Source organism: Tamandua tetradactyla, chromosome 7 (genome assembly GCF_023851605.1).
Source record: "Tamandua tetradactyla isolate mTamTet1 chromosome 7, mTamTet1.pri, whole genome shotgun sequence".
In the NCBI taxonomy this organism is placed as follows: Eukaryota; Metazoa; Chordata; class Mammalia; order Pilosa; family Myrmecophagidae; genus Tamandua; species Tamandua tetradactyla.
This window is the reverse complement of record NC_135333.1, coordinates 164,693,026-164,712,120: the sequence shown is the minus strand read 5'-3', so window position 1 is coordinate 164,712,120 and position 19,095 is coordinate 164,693,026. Positions and strand designations below refer to the sequence as shown.

General features: G+C 39.6%; 2 protein-coding genes and 1 long non-coding RNA gene across 7 annotated transcripts in view; 2 read left to right on the top strand and 1 right to left on the bottom strand.

Annotated features, from left to right (window-relative positions):
* FGD6 (FYVE, RhoGEF and PH domain containing 6) overlaps window positions 1–2,949 on the top strand; it is a 151,338-nt gene extending 148,389 nt beyond the window's left edge. Inside the window, exon 21 of the mRNA XM_077111630.1 lies at window positions 765–2,949. Coding sequence (XP_076967745.1) covers window positions 765–801 — 37 coding nt within the window. The 3' untranslated portion in view covers window positions 802–2,949. The remainder of the gene's footprint in view (window positions 1–764) is intronic.
* Window positions 1–4,747, bottom strand: part of LOC143642805 (uncharacterized) — a 102,426-nt gene extending 97,679 nt beyond the window's left edge. For both annotated transcript variants that reach the window (XR_013155875.1, XR_013155876.1), the window contains exon 1: window positions 4,396–4,747. This is a non-coding gene — a long non-coding RNA (uncharacterized LOC143642805). The remainder of the gene's footprint in view (window positions 1–4,395) is intronic.
* Window positions 4,242–19,095, top strand: part of NR2C1 (nuclear receptor subfamily 2 group C member 1) — a 74,132-nt gene continuing 59,278 nt past the window's right edge. For 2 of the 4 annotated variants that reach the window (XM_077111632.1, XM_077111634.1), the window contains exon 1: window positions 4,243–4,471. The gene's annotated coding sequence lies outside the window, so the exon portion shown is untranslated. Of the gene's footprint in view, window positions 4,472–4,871; window positions 5,095–19,095 lie in introns of those variants that run through there. The other 2 variants (XM_077111636.1, XM_077111635.1) reach the window with 2 other exon arrangements.

The following is a 19,095-nucleotide window of genomic DNA, read 5'->3' as shown; positions in this document are numbered from 1 at the left end:
TATATTTTTTAATGTACACTTGGGGGATAGGAGACCATGAGGAAGTAAATCTTAGAAGAAAACATACCAAAATGTTAACTTTTTATAAACTTTCTGCAATTGAGCATACCTTTTAGAATATGAACATATTAAGGTCTTATTTTTAGAAGAAGCAACTATACAACTAGGGAGGTACAAAAAGACTCCCCACCAAGTATCTTCTGAATAACTGCCATTGTATATATAAATGGATAAAAGTTTGAGACTAAAGAATTTTGGACTTCTGTAAAACTTTGAGGCGTTTTTATACTGCATGCAAAATTTTGATCAACTGATGGACTAGGTGCCAGATTCCCCTAGGTCTAGAACTAAGGGACTACCTAGGAAATCTGTTTGGCGGAATTCAGGGGAAGAAGAGACAGGGATAGAAGGTAATGTTGCTAAAAGCACTGAGTCACAAAGAGAGAAAGGGAATTGAAATAAAGGCTTTTGCTGATTTTTCTCCTTCCAAAGGCAATTAAATGGGAGCATCAGGACTTCACAGAGCATTTACATGAAATGGCTCCTTCCTTGTGACTCACAGAAATAAGAGGAAAAGCTCTTCTGGCAGTGCTGAGCCTTATTACCAGATAAAGGGTAGTTCCATATACACAGAATTCCAGTTTGCTGTAGGAAAGATCTTAAATATGTTAGGGTAACCGTGACCACAGACCCAGCTATTATCTGTATTTTCTTCACATAGATAATTGGATTCTACAAATCTAACAGATTTCTTTCATCAATAGGTGGATAGAAGCATTTCAGGAAGGCACAATATTGTAGCAGATTGGTTTCATCTCTTCTGTGATTCTAAAGGGGTGGAATTTCATCAGAATGGAGAAAATGCAGTACAAAATATTTATAACAATGAAACATTGCAAAGATAAATCCAGCCAAACAGTTCATCAGATATAAAAAATTATTTTGTTAGTGTAAGGGAATTTTTTTTAAATGTTCATGTTTTTTTCTTCATGTATGTTATTTATTAAATTTTTGATGTGTACTTCATGGTCAGAATTATTTCTGAGATTCACACTGAATTCTAAAGTACCTTTTAGAGAACAGAAAATGTATCTAAATCAATATACTGTTTATGACACACTCTACACTGTTTTCTCTGCCTGATGTACCATTTTCATAGTGGTAAGTCTTTGTAATAAGTAAACACACATATAAAGGAGCAAATTTCCATGCGGTGCTTGGTTTAGAAATTATCATCATTACAAAACTGCTGATGAAAAAAAGCATGTATTTGAAACAGTATAATAAACTTAGATGAATTTTTCTATCTTTTAATGGAAAAACACATGACCAATTTCTACCTCAGTGACTGTGAAATGAAATTCCAGTAAATTTTCTGAAATATGTCTACTGTTACATACTTCTTGGCTATAATTAATGTTTCATCCATAAAGAATTATAGCAAAGGGATAGAAACTGATTTTTTTTAAGAACTGTACTATGAATAGAAATGAGAATTTTCATTTGCAGAGGAACAAAAATAATTAAATCTATGGGCTTTTTTCATTAAGTCTAATCTTTTTTAAAAGCTAGCAGTTCAACGCAAATTATTTTTTTTAATAAAAACAAAATATGGCAAGTATTTTATTATATAATATCCCTTGCTAATTGTAAGAGTTTCTGAGCCCGAGTCAATGGTGGTTTTTGTACCTAAAAAAGAATGTCACATTTCCTATTATAATGTGCTTAAAAATGAACTGGAATTACCATATTAGAAAAGCACAAATTCTACACAGGTATTACCTGAAATTATATAGTATTTCATTTTTTAAAGATATTTTACACTACTTTCGTGTTATATCTTTCCTTCATAATGAAAAAAGATCGTTATTGCTGTAACTCTCAATGCACCTCAATAGGAAAGATTTATATTAATAACTCTTGTGTACTTATTAACATAGAAACTACCTTGTACATAAAATTGTTGATTAGCAGAAAAAAATTAACACTATGATTAAAGTCATTCCTGAAACTTATGCATTTTATTGACTTAGTTTAAACTATCTTAAAAGGCAAGGTTATGCCCAGGACATTTCATTAAAGGATACCAGAATTTTCCTTTCTTCTATATAAAGGATTTCCTAATTCAATGTGATATAATAGCAAGACAATTCCTGAGTGCCTTTTCAAAGCCTTCTGAATGTTGTCTGCAGTGATACCAGGGTCCCAACTAGGTTTGGAATTGGCCACTGAAGTTTTTCTGGCTGTTTCTTACTATGTAATGAGTTTAAACTCTGGTGCAACCTCACATGCAATCCTCATATGCTGTCCCCCAAGACTTTCTATCATAGTAACTTATGTGTCTTTGCAACTCACTCATTTTAATCAAGATATCATACATTAGGCTTCCGTGTTGAAATCCTTGTGGTGATTATCACATTTTGACCTTGAAAACATCAAGTGTATCTTGTTCAAGATTCCCTCACAGGTACTGGCAGAGTGCCCTGCATGCAGTCCCTATTTGTTTGCTGAATTAAATTGCTTCTTATGGATCCCTTCTGTCTTCAAAGACAAAAGTGCCTCATACACAAATATCATTCTGGAACCTATGCCACTTTTAATATTTTCTAAAGGGAAAGCTTACCTATGTATTTCCCCCCCTTTTAGGAAAAAGAGAAATTCTTTAGTAGTATTTTTTTTTTTTAAATAAAAAGGTAGTAGGAAATTTTCAAAAAGACAGTACTAAATTCCTTTGTGTTTGGGGCAGGGGTTGGGGATGAAGGAACAGCTTTCTCTTTTACGAGTTGGTCATAGCATGTAAGAACCCAATTTTAAAAAATACTTATGATGTATTTCTAGAAACACCTTTTACTTAGAGTGATAACAGCTTGTATCTTATTGTCCATATAGAGGTAGATCTTTATTAAAAATTGGCATTGTAAATAATGTTAATATGTATTTATAACAAAATAAATTTACTATAATATCTATTTCTCGCGTGATTATGTCTTTTAAACCATAATTTTAGAGTCACAGATTTAAAGATGAACCTCACTGGCTTGTTTTCTTGAAGTATAATTAGGGGAAACTCCTTTCTTCACCCACAAATGATGTTCCCAAAATGGATTCTACTTCCAAATTTTAATAAGCCAATTATAAATTTACTGGATGATAACTGGTAACCTCAAGTATCCCCATAGGCATACATACTATAGAAAAACGGTCTCAAATGACCTTTTCTGTTTGACGCAGGGTGTACTTCCTTAGCTTTCTCCCTTGGGTCAAGTTTAAGATTTGAGGATGGAAGGGTGGGGAACCCCTGCCTTAAAAACAGTAAACACACAGTGAATGATGTTATAAGGAAGAATTGGACTTTTAAAGAATGGATGCATATTTCTACTTGTTAGGGATTATTGCAATCCCTTTTTTTATGTGTTTAGCTGCCCAGTTCCAGAGAGAAGTGACCCAGATGTTCTGGTTCCCAAACGCACATCTGTTTTTCCTGACTTGGGTTTCCTAGACTTCTTTTCCACAGAGCTGACCTATACTAGACATAACAGAAACTTCCAGGAAATCATCTCTTAAAGTTTAAACCAAATCACAGTTTGCATGGGCAGCTCTTCCGGCCATATCTGGTTACCACAGGTGGCCACTGTCAGACTATGATGCTCTGTCATTGCCTTTTCATTAAGAAATCCTTATTGACCATCAGGCACTGTTTTCTGTGCTTGGGGCTATGCCATTAAACAACAAAATCAGCCACCACGGAGTTTACATCTAGTGATTATATTCTTGTTCAATTTGGCAATTATATCTCCATTACTCCTTCACTATAGTTGGTAAATAAAACCTTACCAGCTTCATGTAAAAATTATGCCTCAGCTTGTCGTTCTATTGAAGGGAATTTTAAATATCTAGTCGAGATATACTCAGATGTCTTAATTCTAATAAATCTTAGAGTCTAATTAAAGAGGGGCTTATAAAAAGAACTCAGTTTTCCACAAACTAGAAACCGACTACTTAATATCGATTGCACTATTATTATTTAAATCTGAAACGTTGATAAAAATTTTCCTTTAATGACCACCTTTGACAAACACGCTGAACTGCACCTGGCTTCTACAAGCAGCTGGCGCGCACGTGCAGCATCGGCCGGGCACTTTCCCTCCTTACCGCCAGGGGGCAGCTAACTTACAGCGCCGCGCCTAGGACCCTCTCGCCCCGCCCAGGAAACGTCACGACCGCCTCTCGCCTCTCCACGCCGCTCCTGCGCAGGCGTGGGCGGGAGCACGCATCGCGCTGTGAGGGAGGGGTCACGAACTCTGACCCCCTCAAATACACAAACCCCGAAAACCCCCTCCCCCTTCTCGATCCCTAGCCCCTGAACCCCCCCGCTACCTCCAACCTGTCTCCTACCGGAGCCCCCAGCAGCGGCCGCGACGGGACTGTCCGGTCTACGCCCTGCACACGCCGGAGCGGCGGAGAGGCAGCGGTAAGGAGCGCCGGGTGGGCAGAAAAGCGGCCGCGCCCCAGCGAGGGTCGGGGTCGTCCCTTCAGCGGTCCCAACTGTCTGCAGTCCACCCGTCAGCCCGCCTCGGCAGCCGGCGCGCTCAGGCCGGTAGGCCGACCCGCCTGGCCATGCCGCGTCCGGCTGCTCCAGTTGAGTCGGGCAGGAGCACGGAGAGTAGCCGGAGCGCTGGGGGCCGAGGTGCGGGGACCCGAGAGCGACCGGGCCGACCGGTGGTGGAGTCCGCGAGCGGCTCCGCTCCTCCCGCGGCGCGTCTGACCTTTCACCTACAGGAAAAACTTCCGTCCCGGCGCCGCCGCCGCTGCCCCCGCCCCTGGGAGCCGCGCACCTGCGGGGCCCTGGAGGCGCGGCGGATGCGAGTGCCGGCGGTCGCTCGAGAGGCAGGCCCTTCCTTGCAGGGGCCCGAGCCCAGGCCTTCTCGCCCAGGCCCTCGCCCAGATTCTGGTGCTTGCAAATGACAGTGTGACTCCCTCAGCTTTCAGTTTGCTCCCATGACAAATGGGGCGAAAATAGCCGCTGCCTTTGGATCATTCTCTTTGGAGAAAAAAAAAAATGGCATGGCCCAGGCTTCTCTGCCTTGGGCATAAGTAAGTTTCCAGTAGTTCTTTTGTTAAGAAGCCCGGCCTCTAACTCATGCAAATCTCCTTTGAATTAGAAATGTTGTCATGTTCTACAGTCTCAATAAATAAGTCAGTCCGTGAAAATGCAATTGGAAAGAAAAAGTAGAAAAGCTCGAATTTAAGACCTATAGGGTTTTTTGTACCTCCGAGAGCAAATAGGCCATCAAGTTTGAGGTTTTTGAGCCATATTTCCTGTGTGGTTGTTGGGTACACGATGATTTGTATTTCAGCTTTATATGATCGGTTGTTGGTTCTAGAAGAGAGATATTTCTGTTTTTTCCTATTGTGCCAATCCAGCCCTTGAAGGGCACCAGTTGGTGCAGCCGTAAGACCGAAGAACATGTCTGGCACAGAGTTAGACATAAGTTTTATTAGGACTTATAAACAGGAGAAGATCTTTCCCAGTGGCAGCTGTCCAGAAAATATGAAAACACCACTCTGCAACGGTGGTGATTGGGGGGGTGGGGGGGGCGGCTGGCCACAAGGGGCAATTTATAAGGGTTTATGACAAGGACATTCTGTAAGGTATGAAAACAGAATTTCAGCAGGGTTCCATGACACAGGGTTTGAAGATTTGTTATTAACTTATCAGGAAAGAGGAGATTTAGTGCTATATAAGATAAGTGGTTTATGATACCATCTGTATATTCTTTTCATTGACCTTTAAGCTCTGCCCAGGTCATGTAGGCAGCTATGTGCAGTAACTTACTGTAGACATGGAGGGAGAGCCGGGGCCCTGGTCTCCATAGTACACCCCATGCAGCAGACTCTGTTAATCATAGGATAGATTTTGCATCTGTATTTCACAACAGTATGAGACAGCAGAACATTAGGAGACCCCCATGCAGAGATAACAACTCTACAAAAAGTGCTGCCATTAGATAGGGAGTATACTGATAACTGATTAACACTATGTATGTGTTATTGCATATGATGTAAAACTTGTAAGACATTGTACAAATGATCAGGAATATATATATGCAGCGCTGCATGTTAATTAAGGCACAAGTGCTATCTTGTGCTGCAGTGAGGATATTGAAGGCCATTCTATTTTATGAAAATATTCTAGGCTGGATGGTTTCTTCGTTTAGTAAGGATATAGTTATTTTAGAATCATTAAGTGCTTGGGCAGTGTGATTGGCTAAAACTGCCACATGTTTTTCAATAACTATTGCAGCTCCGCTTTGGTACAAAAATGGCTAAAGGATAATCTCACTAGGAAGTGTTTTGTTCTGTATCTCACTTTAACCGTTTCCCAATTATTAGGAGTATGGGGTAAAGAGTCATATAAGGTAGTGGGGACATAGGGCTGTCCCCACATCTAAATCTTGTCCAATTATAGGGCCAGTAGGGCCAGCCATATTGCCTATAGGCCTGTAGCCATCGCTTAGGGGAAGGCTACACCCCATGTTGGTTGGAGGTGTTTTGCCAGTGGAAAAGACTACTGTTTTGTAGGTTAACAGTAAAATTACACAATTTGGGGTTTGGGGGAGCCACCCCACATCATGAATTCCATCAAGTCGTTTCATACAGACTTGGCAACATAGACGTAACATCGAACATTACTGCTTCTGCTGTCAGCCATCCTAAACCATTATCTTCAGCATACCCCAGTACAGGGCAGGGCTTTTTATATGTTCCCATACAAGGGAGGAGATACAAGCCCTGGTCTCATCATAGGACATTAGTTGGATTTCAGTTTTAAGTGAGAAGATTTTTTTTCAGATTTTCCATTGTGTTGAATTCTGCCAGGCCATCAGGGTATTCCACACAGTCCAATTTGCAGGAGTCAAGCCTAAGGATGACTGGTGTTGCAATAGAATATGGCCAGTCTATGCAAACTCAGTATTGAGTTGGATTTTGGCCATGAGTTACTGCTGAAGCCCATTGTAGAAAGGTTTTTGCTAGGGCACTATATGTGGAAAGAAAGATGTTTTAGGGTAATTTCTGCTGAGCTGGTAATATATGTGCTAGATTCCATTGGTTGACAGTGAAGTACCATGCAAAGGAACATTATGGGAAAGTTTTGAATACCAGATATTCTCCCCTGCAAATTTTCAGAGTCCTCTACCATTATATCAGTTATTAATCTGGGCATAAGAAGGGTCCACATAGTCATGCTTAAGGTTCCTGTGGAATAAGAGCCCCCAGATTGGTGATAAAGATTTTAACAGGTATTTTCTGTATAAATTGAGGTTGTATTACAATATTTTGGGTGACTTCTATTCCTCATGGACTTAGGATTCCTAACCAACATGACTGCGTAGGTCAGCACCAAGGCCAGTTGACCTTGTTTTCCCTGTTTTGCATGGTCTGAGGCATAGGTAACAGCAAATTATTATCATTTCCCCTTTTTGGCTGCAAAGTAGTGGGTCCCTTAACTTGTTTTCTCAGGATCTACACTGATCCAGCCTCCAGCCGTCAGCATTTCAACAGGGGCAGGTTCAGCAGCCTGCAGATTTGCATTCAAGCGAGTTAAGCCATAATAGAGCCTTTTAGTGCACTGCTGCAAGGACCTCTTATTATCTTTTAGCTGCTCCTTTAACAAACCATTCATTTTTTTAATAAGGCCCACACCTATGAGACAGATGGAACCCTCCACGTGTTGTCCTGATCCATGGCCCAGGCATGGGCTGTCTGCCCAAAAGGGTGCCCTGCTCGTAGTTATCTATATAGGCACTCCATACAGAGCGCTTACTGTCTACAAATACTGGACGGTGGCCCCTTGGTTAGTCTTCCCCACCAGGAAAGCTAACAATGGTCCTGTAGCCATGTCATCGCAGTAAAAGCGTACCCCACCCCCCCTCCAAGAACAGAGGGACTGATGTAATCCACTTGCCACCAGGTCAACAGGATTTGAGACTTGGCCATTGTATCCCATCTGGTGTTGTAGCCTACGTGGTTGACAAAGGGAGCATGAAGGGCACTTTCTAGTGATGGCCACTAACTGCTGCCCTATGACTGGCAGTGGGGACTGCTGGGCCAGATGCCACAGGGTTTAATACCCTTGATGTCTTCTTTACTGATGAAGCCATTCCACTGCTTGTCTGGATTCAGCTGTGCTACTCCAAACCTGTGTGAGTGTATCTGCTTCCATATTCCCAGGTAATGTGTTGTGAATGTGGACAGGGACATGATAGACATTTGCCTTTTATCATTAGCAGGTGTCCCAGGTGTCTTTCCATAATTCTTGTCCCCAGAAGGGGTGACCTATGGCTGTCCATCGTTCTTGCCTCCAGGTTGCCATCCATGTCATAAGGCCTTTGTAAATAGCACAACTGTTGGTACAGACAGCGCAACTCCTGGCTCATGCACTATTACCATCCAAGCCGCTCTTAACTCAGCCTGTTGACTGCTTCATATAGCACCAGTTTCCCACCATCTAGTGTCAGTACAGGGTTAGTACTGCCACTATGTGAAAGGCTGCTTACCAGTGGATTCACCAGTGTACCAAGCAGACTCAGGAATGGCACCCATGTCTTATAGTGAGCATTTTAATAGCTGTTTTAGGGGCAGTAACTTTAGCTGTTGAATCTTCTATATAGTATGCTGGTCTGAGATTCTTGTGCATTTTTGTACTCAGAAGACTGGTATTGAAAATGCTGAGCTGTAGTAGGGAGGCTTTCCATTTGGTCAGTGTGCTTAGTTGGGCACTGCCAGAGCATGGTTTAGAAGCCTTATTGGTAATCCACCCTGAATAGGGATGGCCGTTTTCATAGTGACTGGACATCTTTGTGTCAGTCCCTCCATTTGGAATAAGACATTATATGCAAAACACAATTATTTTTCCAGGAGGGTTGTATCTCAGTTCTGCCCCTTTCCTTAACTGTGTCTAAAAGCCAAGAGGCATTCATCTGGAATGTTGCCTCAGCCACAGATCCTACCCAAAACCAGAATCAGTGCTGGCTATATCCAGGTCACAGGGTGGGTCTGGATCTATACCCCGACTCCCACCCCAGTGCTTGTGCCTGTGCTATTGCCCTTTTTGCCTTTTCAAAAGCTCCTGTTGGCAAGTATCCCACTCCCAGGAATGGCCTTTCTTAGTCAAAACATACAAAGGTTTTAACATTTTGACTAAGTGAGAAACAAAAGGTCTGCAATACTCCAGTAACCTCAAGAAAGCCATTGGTTGTTTTGGCATTTGTGGCAGTGTGAGGCTTTGCACCCTATCACTTACAGCAGAAGATACAGTTTTTGTCTTACCTGATCATATAACTCCCAAGAATTTGACAGAGCAGCCAGGGCCTTGCAGTTTGTTGTGATTGGCTGGCCATCTCTGACTGTCAAGGTGAGATAGCAATGAGCCTGAGCTGCCTTTTAATTCTGAAAGAGAGTTACTGGTTAACATGACATCATTAAAATAGTGAGTCAGAGTTACTCTTGTGGAACTTTTCCACTTAGCCAAATCTTTTGCCCTGAGACCATGGCAGATGGTCAGACTATATATTTAGCTTTAGAGAAGCACAGTGAAAGTTCACTGCTGGCCTCCCCAGGTGAAGGCAAATGTAGGCTGGCTTGATTTTTCTACTGAGATACTAAAGAAAGCATTAACGACCTCTAGCACAGAATGATATTCACACAAGTGGATACTAATCTCATAATAAACCAGCGATGTTTGGGACTGTGGCATACAATGGTGGTGGTACTTTGTTTAACTCCCAATAATCTGTTGTCATATGCCGCATTCCATCAGGCTTTTATACTAGCTACACAGGACTGTTGAAGGGTCTATTAGTGGGTGTTATTATCCCCACCCATTCCAACTCTTTGATAGTGGCTGAGATTTCTTGGTGCCCTCCTGGAAGTTTATATTTTGTTAGCCATGACCTTCTGGGGTGGGGGTAATTTTTTGTTTCTTTTTAAATATTTTTATTGTCAAATCTTCACACACATTTGTTCCATACATTATATGCAATCAGTGGCTCACAATATCATCGCATAGTTCTGTATTCATCACCATGTTCATTTTTCAAGCATTTACATCACTCCAGAAAGAGAAATAAAAAGAAAAAGTTCATATTATACCATACCTGTACCCCTCTCACTGACCACTAGTATTTCTATCCACCCAGTTTATTTTACTCCTTTCCCCCCTATTATTTATTTATTTATATATATATATTTTCTTACTCATCTGACCATGCCCTGGATAAAAGAAGCATCAGACACAAGGTTTTGACAATTGCTCAGTCACATTTTGAAAGTTGTATCTTTATACAATCATCTTCAAGAATCAAGTCTACTGGAACACAACTCAACAGTTTTAAGTACTTCCCTCCAGCCCTAAAGCTAGCAGACGTCACCATATGCCTTTCCAGCTGAGAAAGGAACCCCAAACATCATCAACCTTGAACCAAGGTATCTTTCCCTGGATGCCTTACTTTGGACATTTTTATAGCCTTGTCTTTAATATGAATGTTTTCAGTGCCTTAGAACTGTAAACTTGCAAACTTAATAAATTCCCCCTTTAAAAAGCCTTTCCATTTCTGGTATATCGCATCCTGGCAGCTTTTACAAACTACCCCTATAGTGATTTGCAACATGACATTCTGTAGAAGATCAGTCCCTAAAATGTATTCAGGTATAGGGGAAATATATACCATATACACTTGGGGGTGGGGTGAGGCAATCTCTCAATTTGTAAAATTAGTCTGTGCCACTTTGCCTGGATCATAGGCATCTATAGGCTGTACTAGCCTGTGGAATTGGGTTACATTCCCATGGATTAAGATACATTCGGCTCTCATATTTACTAGTGCTGACACTTGCTGCTGACTAGCAGGGGACCAGTAGATGGTTAGTTCTACATGTGTCCTCTGATCCCTGGGTTCCCCGGCTATTGTTCACACCCAGGGATCACAACCTACTCCCTGCAGGAGAGGGAAAGGGGCTTCCCAAGCCTCTTCTGGAGGAGCAAAGGGCTCTTGGGCTTTAAAGAGTGTTACTTTTCCTGACTTCCTTTCTCCCTTGGAAGTCTGGAAGCTCACTTTAGTCGATCTTTGGTCTTAGACAGTTTGTACCATAGTTTTACCACACCTGCATTAGGTTGCTTATGTATATCCTCTGTCTCTGTGCTTTCAGCAACTAGATCCGCCCACATCTGCTTACAGGATACCCAATTAGGATAGTCATGTTCAAGGGGGCCTTTTCCCATTGCTCTTTCTTCCAAACCCTTTCCACAGCTTCTCTTACTCTTGGAAGTCAGCTACACCCTGAGCAGCAAGAGAAATGAACCATCCTGCTAGTGAACTTAGAATAGACACAAGGCGCCTATAGTAATCGTTGCAGGCAGTATGCAGTCTTTGATTTGTGCGGTAAAAGCTTCAATGTCAGGACCTACAAAAACCGTGGTAAAAATGGTGTGTTTCATTCTCAGCCCCCTTAAAACATCTTGTAGCCTCTCCATATTTTGTCAGTAGGGGGCACTGTCCAATATATCCCCTTCATTAGGTCATGCAGCCTTATACCCATAAGTCAGCCATACTGATAAGTATATAGTTTTTGCATCAGCTGAGGGAGCATACAAGCATTGTTGCAGTGAAGGATGGGTTGTAATAGAGGCCAGTTTGCTCATTTCCTCCTCAGAAAGCACTACTCCCTGTGCTCCAGTGTTCCGTAACTTCAGAAGCTACCTGGGCAGGGATTTTCTAGTTCTTCTAATCTATACCTCTGCCCTAAATAACCCAAATTGACAACTCTCACAGTTGACATGCCAGTTTTGGTTGGGAGGTTGGAATTGTTGAGAGAATCTGATCACCTGGACTTAATCCAATCAGTTGAAGACTTTTAAGGTAGAAGAGAGAACTATCACTACTTCTTCAGATAGGTAGCCTCTTCTGTGGAGTTCACTGCAGACCTTCATTGGAGTTGCCAGCCTCATGGCCTGACTTATGGAGTTTTTGGGCTTTTGGATCTGCATGGTTGCATGAGACACTAAATTTCATAGTTACAGATGGTTCCTGTGGCCCTGTTTCTCTAGAAAATACAGACTAATACAATGCCCTTTATCTTACTGTGTAAGTTTCCTTTTATTCCTGCCTTTCAAAGTGCTTTTATCGGAAATGGATGCTGAAATTTTGTCTAATGTTTTTTCAGAGTCATTTGAGATAATCATGCAATTTTTCCTTTTCGATTTCTTATTGTATTGTGTTACATTGATTTTCTCATGTTGAACCACTCTTGCATGCCTGGTATAAACCTCACTTGGTCATGGCATATAATTCTTTTAATGTGTCATTGGATTTGACTTGTATTTTTTTGTGAATTTTTGCATCTCTCTTCATTAGAGAGATTGGCTATAGTTTTCCTTGTATCATCTTTATCCACTTTTGGTATTAGAGTGATGTTAGCTTCATAAAGTAAATTAGGTAGCATTCCTTTTTCCTCAGGTTTTGGGAGGAGTTTGAGCAGGATTGATGTTAATTCTTTTTTGGAATGTTTGATAACATTCCTGTGAAGTCATCTGGCCCTGGGCTCTTCTTGTAGGAAAATTTGTGATGACTGATTGAATGTCTTTACTTGTGATTGGTTTGTTGAGAGCTATTTCTTTGAGTTGGTGTAGGTTGTTCTTGGGCCTCTAGAAATTTGTCAATTCCATCTCCTCTTAAGAATTTTTTCTTCAAGGTCCATGATAATGACCTCCTTCTCATTTTTTTATTTTATTTATTTGCACCCTCTCGTTTTTTTTCTTAGTCAGTCTAGCCAGGGTTCCATCGATTTAATTGATTTTTCTCAAAGAATCAACATTTCATTTTAGTCTTTCGCTGTTGTTTTTCTCTAATTCACTTATTTCTGGTTTAATCTCTCTTAGTTCTCTACTGTTTACTTTGGGGTTAGTTTACTGTTCTTTTTCTAATTCTACCAGGTGGGTAGTTAAGTCCTCAATTCTTACTCTTCTTTTCTTTTTTTGGCATGGGCAGACACTGGGAAGCAAATCTTCTTTTTAAATATAGGCATTTATAGCAATAAATTTCTCTATGGGCTTTTAATATGTGCAAAATTGCTTATATTAAATATATATTCAGGAAGTTCCTTTCTGGTAGTAGCTGAAATTTTACCCCAAGGGTTCTCAACTTGGAGACCTTGGACTGCCTGAGGGAGGTTTTATAAACACTTTGAAAGTCAACATATACTATTGTTTTTAGTATGAATGAATGTACATATATATACTTGTGTTATTCTGATGAGGAGAACTTTAACTTTTTTTTGTTTTTGTTTTTGAAGTAATTTATTTTTTATTTTTATTAATTAAAAAAAATTAACACAACATTTAGAAATCATTCCATTCTACATATGCAATCAGTAATTCTTAATATCATCACATAGATGTATGATCATCATTTCTTAGTACATTTGCATCGATTTACAAAAAGAAAGAGCAAGACAACCAAAAAAGAAATAAAATGATAATATAGAGTAAAAAATAAAAATATATATATATAAAAAAAAACTATAGCTCAGATGCAGCTTCATTCAGTGTTTTAACATAATTACATTACAATTAGGTAGTATTGTGCTGTCCATTTTTGAGTTTTTGTATCTAGTCCTGTTGCACAATCTGTATCCCTTCAGCTCCAATTACCCATTATCTTACCCTGTTTCTAACACCTGATGGTCTCTGTTACCAAAGACATATTCCAAGTTTATTCTCGAATGTCAGTTCACATCAGTGGGACCATACAGTATTTGTCCTTTAGTTTTTGGCTAGTCTCACTCAGCATAATGTTCTCAAGGTGCATCCATGTTATTACATGCTTCGTAAGTTTATTCTGTCTTAAAGCTGCATAATATTCCATCGTATGTATATACCACAGCTTATTTAGCCACTCGTCTGTTGATGGACATTTTGGCTGTTTCCATCTCTTTGCAATTGTAAATAATGCTGCTATAAACATTGGTGTGCAAATATCCGTTTGTGTCTTTGCCCTTAAGTCCTTTGAGTAGATACCTAGCAATGGTATTGCTGGGTCGTATGGCAATTCTATATTCAGTTTTTTGAGGAACCGCCAAACTGCCTTCCACAGTGGTTGCACCATTTGACATTCCCACCAACAGTGGATAAGTGTGCCTCTTTCTCCGCATCCTCTCCAGCACTTGTCATTTTTTGTTTTGTTGATAATGGCCATTCTGGTGGGTGTGAGATGATATCTCATTGTGGTTTTGATTTGCATTTCTCTAATGGCCAGGGACATTGAGCATCTCTTCATGTGCCTTTTGGCCATTTGTATTTCCTCTTCTGAGAGGTGTCTGTTCAAGTCTTTTTCCCATTTTGTAATTGGGTTGGCTGTCTTTTTGTTGTTGAGTTGAACAATCTCTTTATAAATTCTGGATACTAGACCTTTATCTGATATGTCGTTTCCAAATATTGTCTCCCATTGTGTAGGCTGTCTTTCTACTTTCTTGATGAAGTTCTTTGATGCACAAAAGCGTTTAATTTTGAGGAGCTCCCATTTATTTCTTTCTTTCTTCAGTGCTCTTGTTTTAGGTTTAAGGTTCATAAAACTGCCTCCAATTGTAAGTTTCATAAGATATCTCCCTACATTTTCCTCTAACTGTTTTATGGTCTTAGACCTAATGTTTAGATCTCTGATCCATTTTGAGTTAACTTTTGTATAGGGTGTGAGATACGGGTCCTCTTTCATTCTTTTGCATATGGATATTCAGTTCTCTAGGCACCATTTATTGAAGAGACTGTTCTGTCCCAGGTGAATTGGCTTGACTGCCTTATCAAACATCAATTGTCCATAGATGAGAGGGTCTATATCTGAGCACTCTATTCGATTCCATTGGTCGATATATCTATCTTTATGCCAATACCATGCTGTTTTGACCACTGTGGCTTCATAATATGCCTTAAAGTCAGGCAGCGTGAGACCTCCGGCTTTGTTTTTTTTCCCTCAAGATACTGTTAGCAATTCGGGGCACCCTGTCCTTCCAGATAAATTTGCTTATTGGTTTTTCTATTTCTGAAAAATAAGTTGTTGGGATTTTGATTGGTATTGCATTGAATCTGTAAATCAATTTAGGTAGGATTGACATCTTAACTATATTTAGTCTTCCAATCCATGAACACGGTATGCTCTTCCATCTATTTAGGTCTTCTGTGATTTCTTTTAACAGTTTTTTGTAGTTTTCTTTGTATAGGTCTTTTGTCTCTTTAGTTAAATTTATTCCTAATATTTTATTCTTTTAGTTGCAATTGTAAATGGAATTCGTTTCTTGATTTCCCCCTCAGCTTGTTCTTGCTAGTGTATAGAAACGCTACAGATTTTTGAATGTTGATCTTGTAACCTGCTACTTTGCTGTACTCATTTATTAGCTCTAGTAGTTTTGTTGTGGATTTTTCTGGGTTTTCGACGTATAGTATCATATCGTCTGCAAACAGTGATAGTTTTACTTCTTCCTTTCCAATTTTGATGCCTTGTATTTCTTTTTCTTGTCTAACTGCTCTGGATAGAACCTCCAACACAATGTTGAATAATAGTGGTGATAATGGACATCCTTGTCTTGTTCCTGATCTTAGGGGGAAAGTTTTCAATTTTTTCCCATTGAGGATGATATTAGCTGTGGGTTTTTCATATATTCCCGCTATCATTTTAAGGAAGTTCCCTTGTATTCCTATCCTTTGAAGTGTTTCAACAGGAAAGGATGTTGAATCTTGTCAAATGCCTTCTCTGCATCAATTGAGAAGATCATGTGATTTTTCTGCTTTGATTTGTTGATACGGTGTATTACATTAATTGATTTTCTTATGTTGAACCATCCTTGCATACCTGGGATAAATCCTACTTGGTCATGATGTATAATTCTTTTAATGTGTTGCTGGATTCGATTTGCTAGAATTTTGTTGAGGATTTTTGCATCTATATTCATTAGAGAGATTGGTCTGTAGTTTTCTTTTTTTGTAATATCTTTGCCTGGTTTTGGTATGAGGGTGATGTTGGCTTCATAGAATGAATTAGGTAGCTTTCCCTCCACTTCGATTTTTTTGAAGAGTTTGAGCAGAGTTGGTACTAATTCTTTCTGGAATGTTTGGTAGAATTCACATGTGAAGCCGTCGGGTCCTGGACTTTTCTTTTTAGGAAGCTTTTGAATGACTTATTCAATTTCTTTACTTGTGATTGGTTTGTTGAGGTCATCTATTTCTTCTTGAGTCAAAGTTGGGTGTTCATGCCTTTCTAGGGACTTGTCCATTTCATCTTTATTGTTGTATTTATTAGCGTAAAGTTGTTCCTGGACTTTTCTTTTTAGGAAGCTTTTGAATGACTTATTCAATTTCTTTACTTGTGATTGGTTTGTTGAGGTCATCTATTTCTTCTTGAGTCAAAGTTGGGTGTTCATGCCTTTCTAGGGACTTGTCCATTTCATCTTTATTGTTGTATTTATTAGCGTAAAGTTGTTCATAGTATCCTGTTATTACCTCCTTTATTTCTGTGAGGTCAGTGGTTATGTCTCCTCTTCCATTTCTGATCTTATTTATTTGCGTCCTCTCTCTTCTTCTTTTTGTCAATCTTGCTAAGGGCCCATCAATCTTATTGATTTTCTCATAGAACCAACTTCTGGTCTTATTGATTTTCTCTATTGTTTTCATGTTCTCAATTTCATTTATTTCTCTAGTCTTTGTTATTTCTTTCCTTTTGCTTGCTTTGGGGTTAGCTTGCTGTTCTTTCTCCAGTTCTCCCAAGTGGACAGTTAATTCCCGAATTTTTGCCCTTTCTTCTTTTTTGATATAGGCATTTAGGGCAAGAAATTTCCCTCTTAGCACTGCCTTTGCTGTGTGCCATAGGTTTTGATATGTTGTGTTTTCATTTTCATTCGCCTCGAGATATTTACTAATTTCTCTTGTAATTTCTTCCTTGACCCACTGGTTGTTTAAGAGTGTGTTGTTGAGCCTCCACGTATTTGTGAATTTTCTGGCACTCTGCCTATTATTGATTTCCAACTTCATTGCTTTATGATCTGAGAAAGTGTTGTGTATGATTTCAGTCTTTTTAAATTTGTTGAGACTTGCTTTGTGACCCAGCCTATGGTCTATCTTTGAGAATGGTCCATGAGCACTTGAGAAAAAGGTGTATCCTGCTGTTGTGGAGTGTAATGTCCTATAAATGTCTGTTAAGTCTAGCTCATTTATTGTAATATTCAAATTCTCTGTTTCTTTATTGATCCTCTGGATGTTCTATCCATTGATGAGAGTGGGGAATTGAAGTCTCCAACTATTATGGTAGATGTGTCTATTTCCCTTCAGTATTTGTAGTGTATTCCTCACGTATTTTGGGGAATTCTGATTCAGTGCGTAAATATTTATGATTGTTATGTTTTCTTGTTTAATTGTTCCTTTATTAGTAGATAGTATCGTTCTTTGTCTCTTTTAACTGTTTTACATTTGAAGTCTAATTTGTTAGATATTAGTATAGCTACTCCTGCTCTTTTCTGGTTGTTATTTGCATGAAATATCTTTTCCCAACCTTTCACTTTCAACCTATGTTTATCTTTGGGTCTAAGATGTGTTTCCTGTAGACAGCGTATAGAAGGATCCTGTTTTTTAATCCATTCTACCAGTCTATGTCTTTTGATTGGGGAATTCAGTCCATTAACATTTAGTGTTATTACTGTTTGGGTAATACTTTCCTCTACCATTTTGACTTTTGTATTATATATATCATATCTGATTTTCCTTCTTTCTACACTCTTCTCCACACCTCTCTCTTCTGTCTTTTCATATCTGACTCTAGTGCTCCCTTTAGTATTTCTTGCAGAGCTGGTCTCTTGGTCACAAATTCTCTCAGTGACTTTTTGTCTGAAAATGTTTTAGTTTCTCCCACATTTTTGAAGGACAATTTTGCTGGATATAGAATTCTTGGTTGGCAGTTTTTCTCTTTTAGTAGTTTAAATATATCATCCCACTGTCTTCTTGCCTCCATGGTTTCTGCTGAGAAATCTACACATAGTCTTATTGGGTTTCCCTTGTATGTGATGGATTGTTTTTCTCTTGCTGCTTTCAAAATCCTCTCTTTCTCTTTGACCGCTGACATTCTAACTAGTAAGTGTCTTGGAGAACGCCTATTTGGGTCTAATCTCTTTGGAGTGCACTGCACTTCTTGGATCTGTAATTTTAGGTCTTTCATAAGAGTTGGGAAATTTTCAGTGATAATTTCTTCCATTAGTTTTTCTCCTCCTTTTCCCTTCTCTTCTCCTTCTGGGACACCCACAACACATATATTTGTGCGCTTCATATTATCATTCAATTCCCTGAGCCCCTGCTCAAATTTTCCCATTCTTTTCCCTATAGTTTCTGTTTCTTTTGGATTTCAGATGTTCCATCCTCCAGTTCACTAATTCTAGCCTCTGTCTCTTTAAATCTACCATTGTAGGTTTCCATTGTTTTTTCAATCTCTTCTACTGTGTCTTTCAATCCCATAAGTTCTGTGATTTGTTTTTTCAGATTTTCCATTTCTTCTTTTTGTTGATCCCATGCCTTATTCATGTTCTCCCTCAATTTATTGATTTGGTTTTTGAAGAGGTTTTCCATTTCTGTTCGTATATTCAGAAGTAGTTGTCTCAGCTCCTGTATCTCATTTGAGCTATTGGTTTGTTCCTTTGACTGGGCCATATCTTCAATTTTCCTGGTGTGATTTGTTATTTTTTGCTGGCGTCTGGGCATTTGATCAGATTTCCCTGAGTGTGGGACCCAGCAGGTTGAAAAACTTTCCTGTGAAGTCTCTGGGCTCTGTTTTTCTTATCCTGCCCAGTATGTGGTGCTTGTCTGTCTGCGGGTCCCACCAGCAAAAGATGTTGTGGCTCCTTTTGCTTTGGAAGACTCTCGCTGCTGGATGTGTGGTGGAGACAGAAGAAAGGTTGTAAGTTGGTTTTAATGGCTTCAAATTGTGAATTCCTGGGATCTGAATTCCTTGAGAGAGGGATTCCACCTGAGTTGTGTTTCACCCCTCCCGCGGGGAAGGTTCAGGTGGT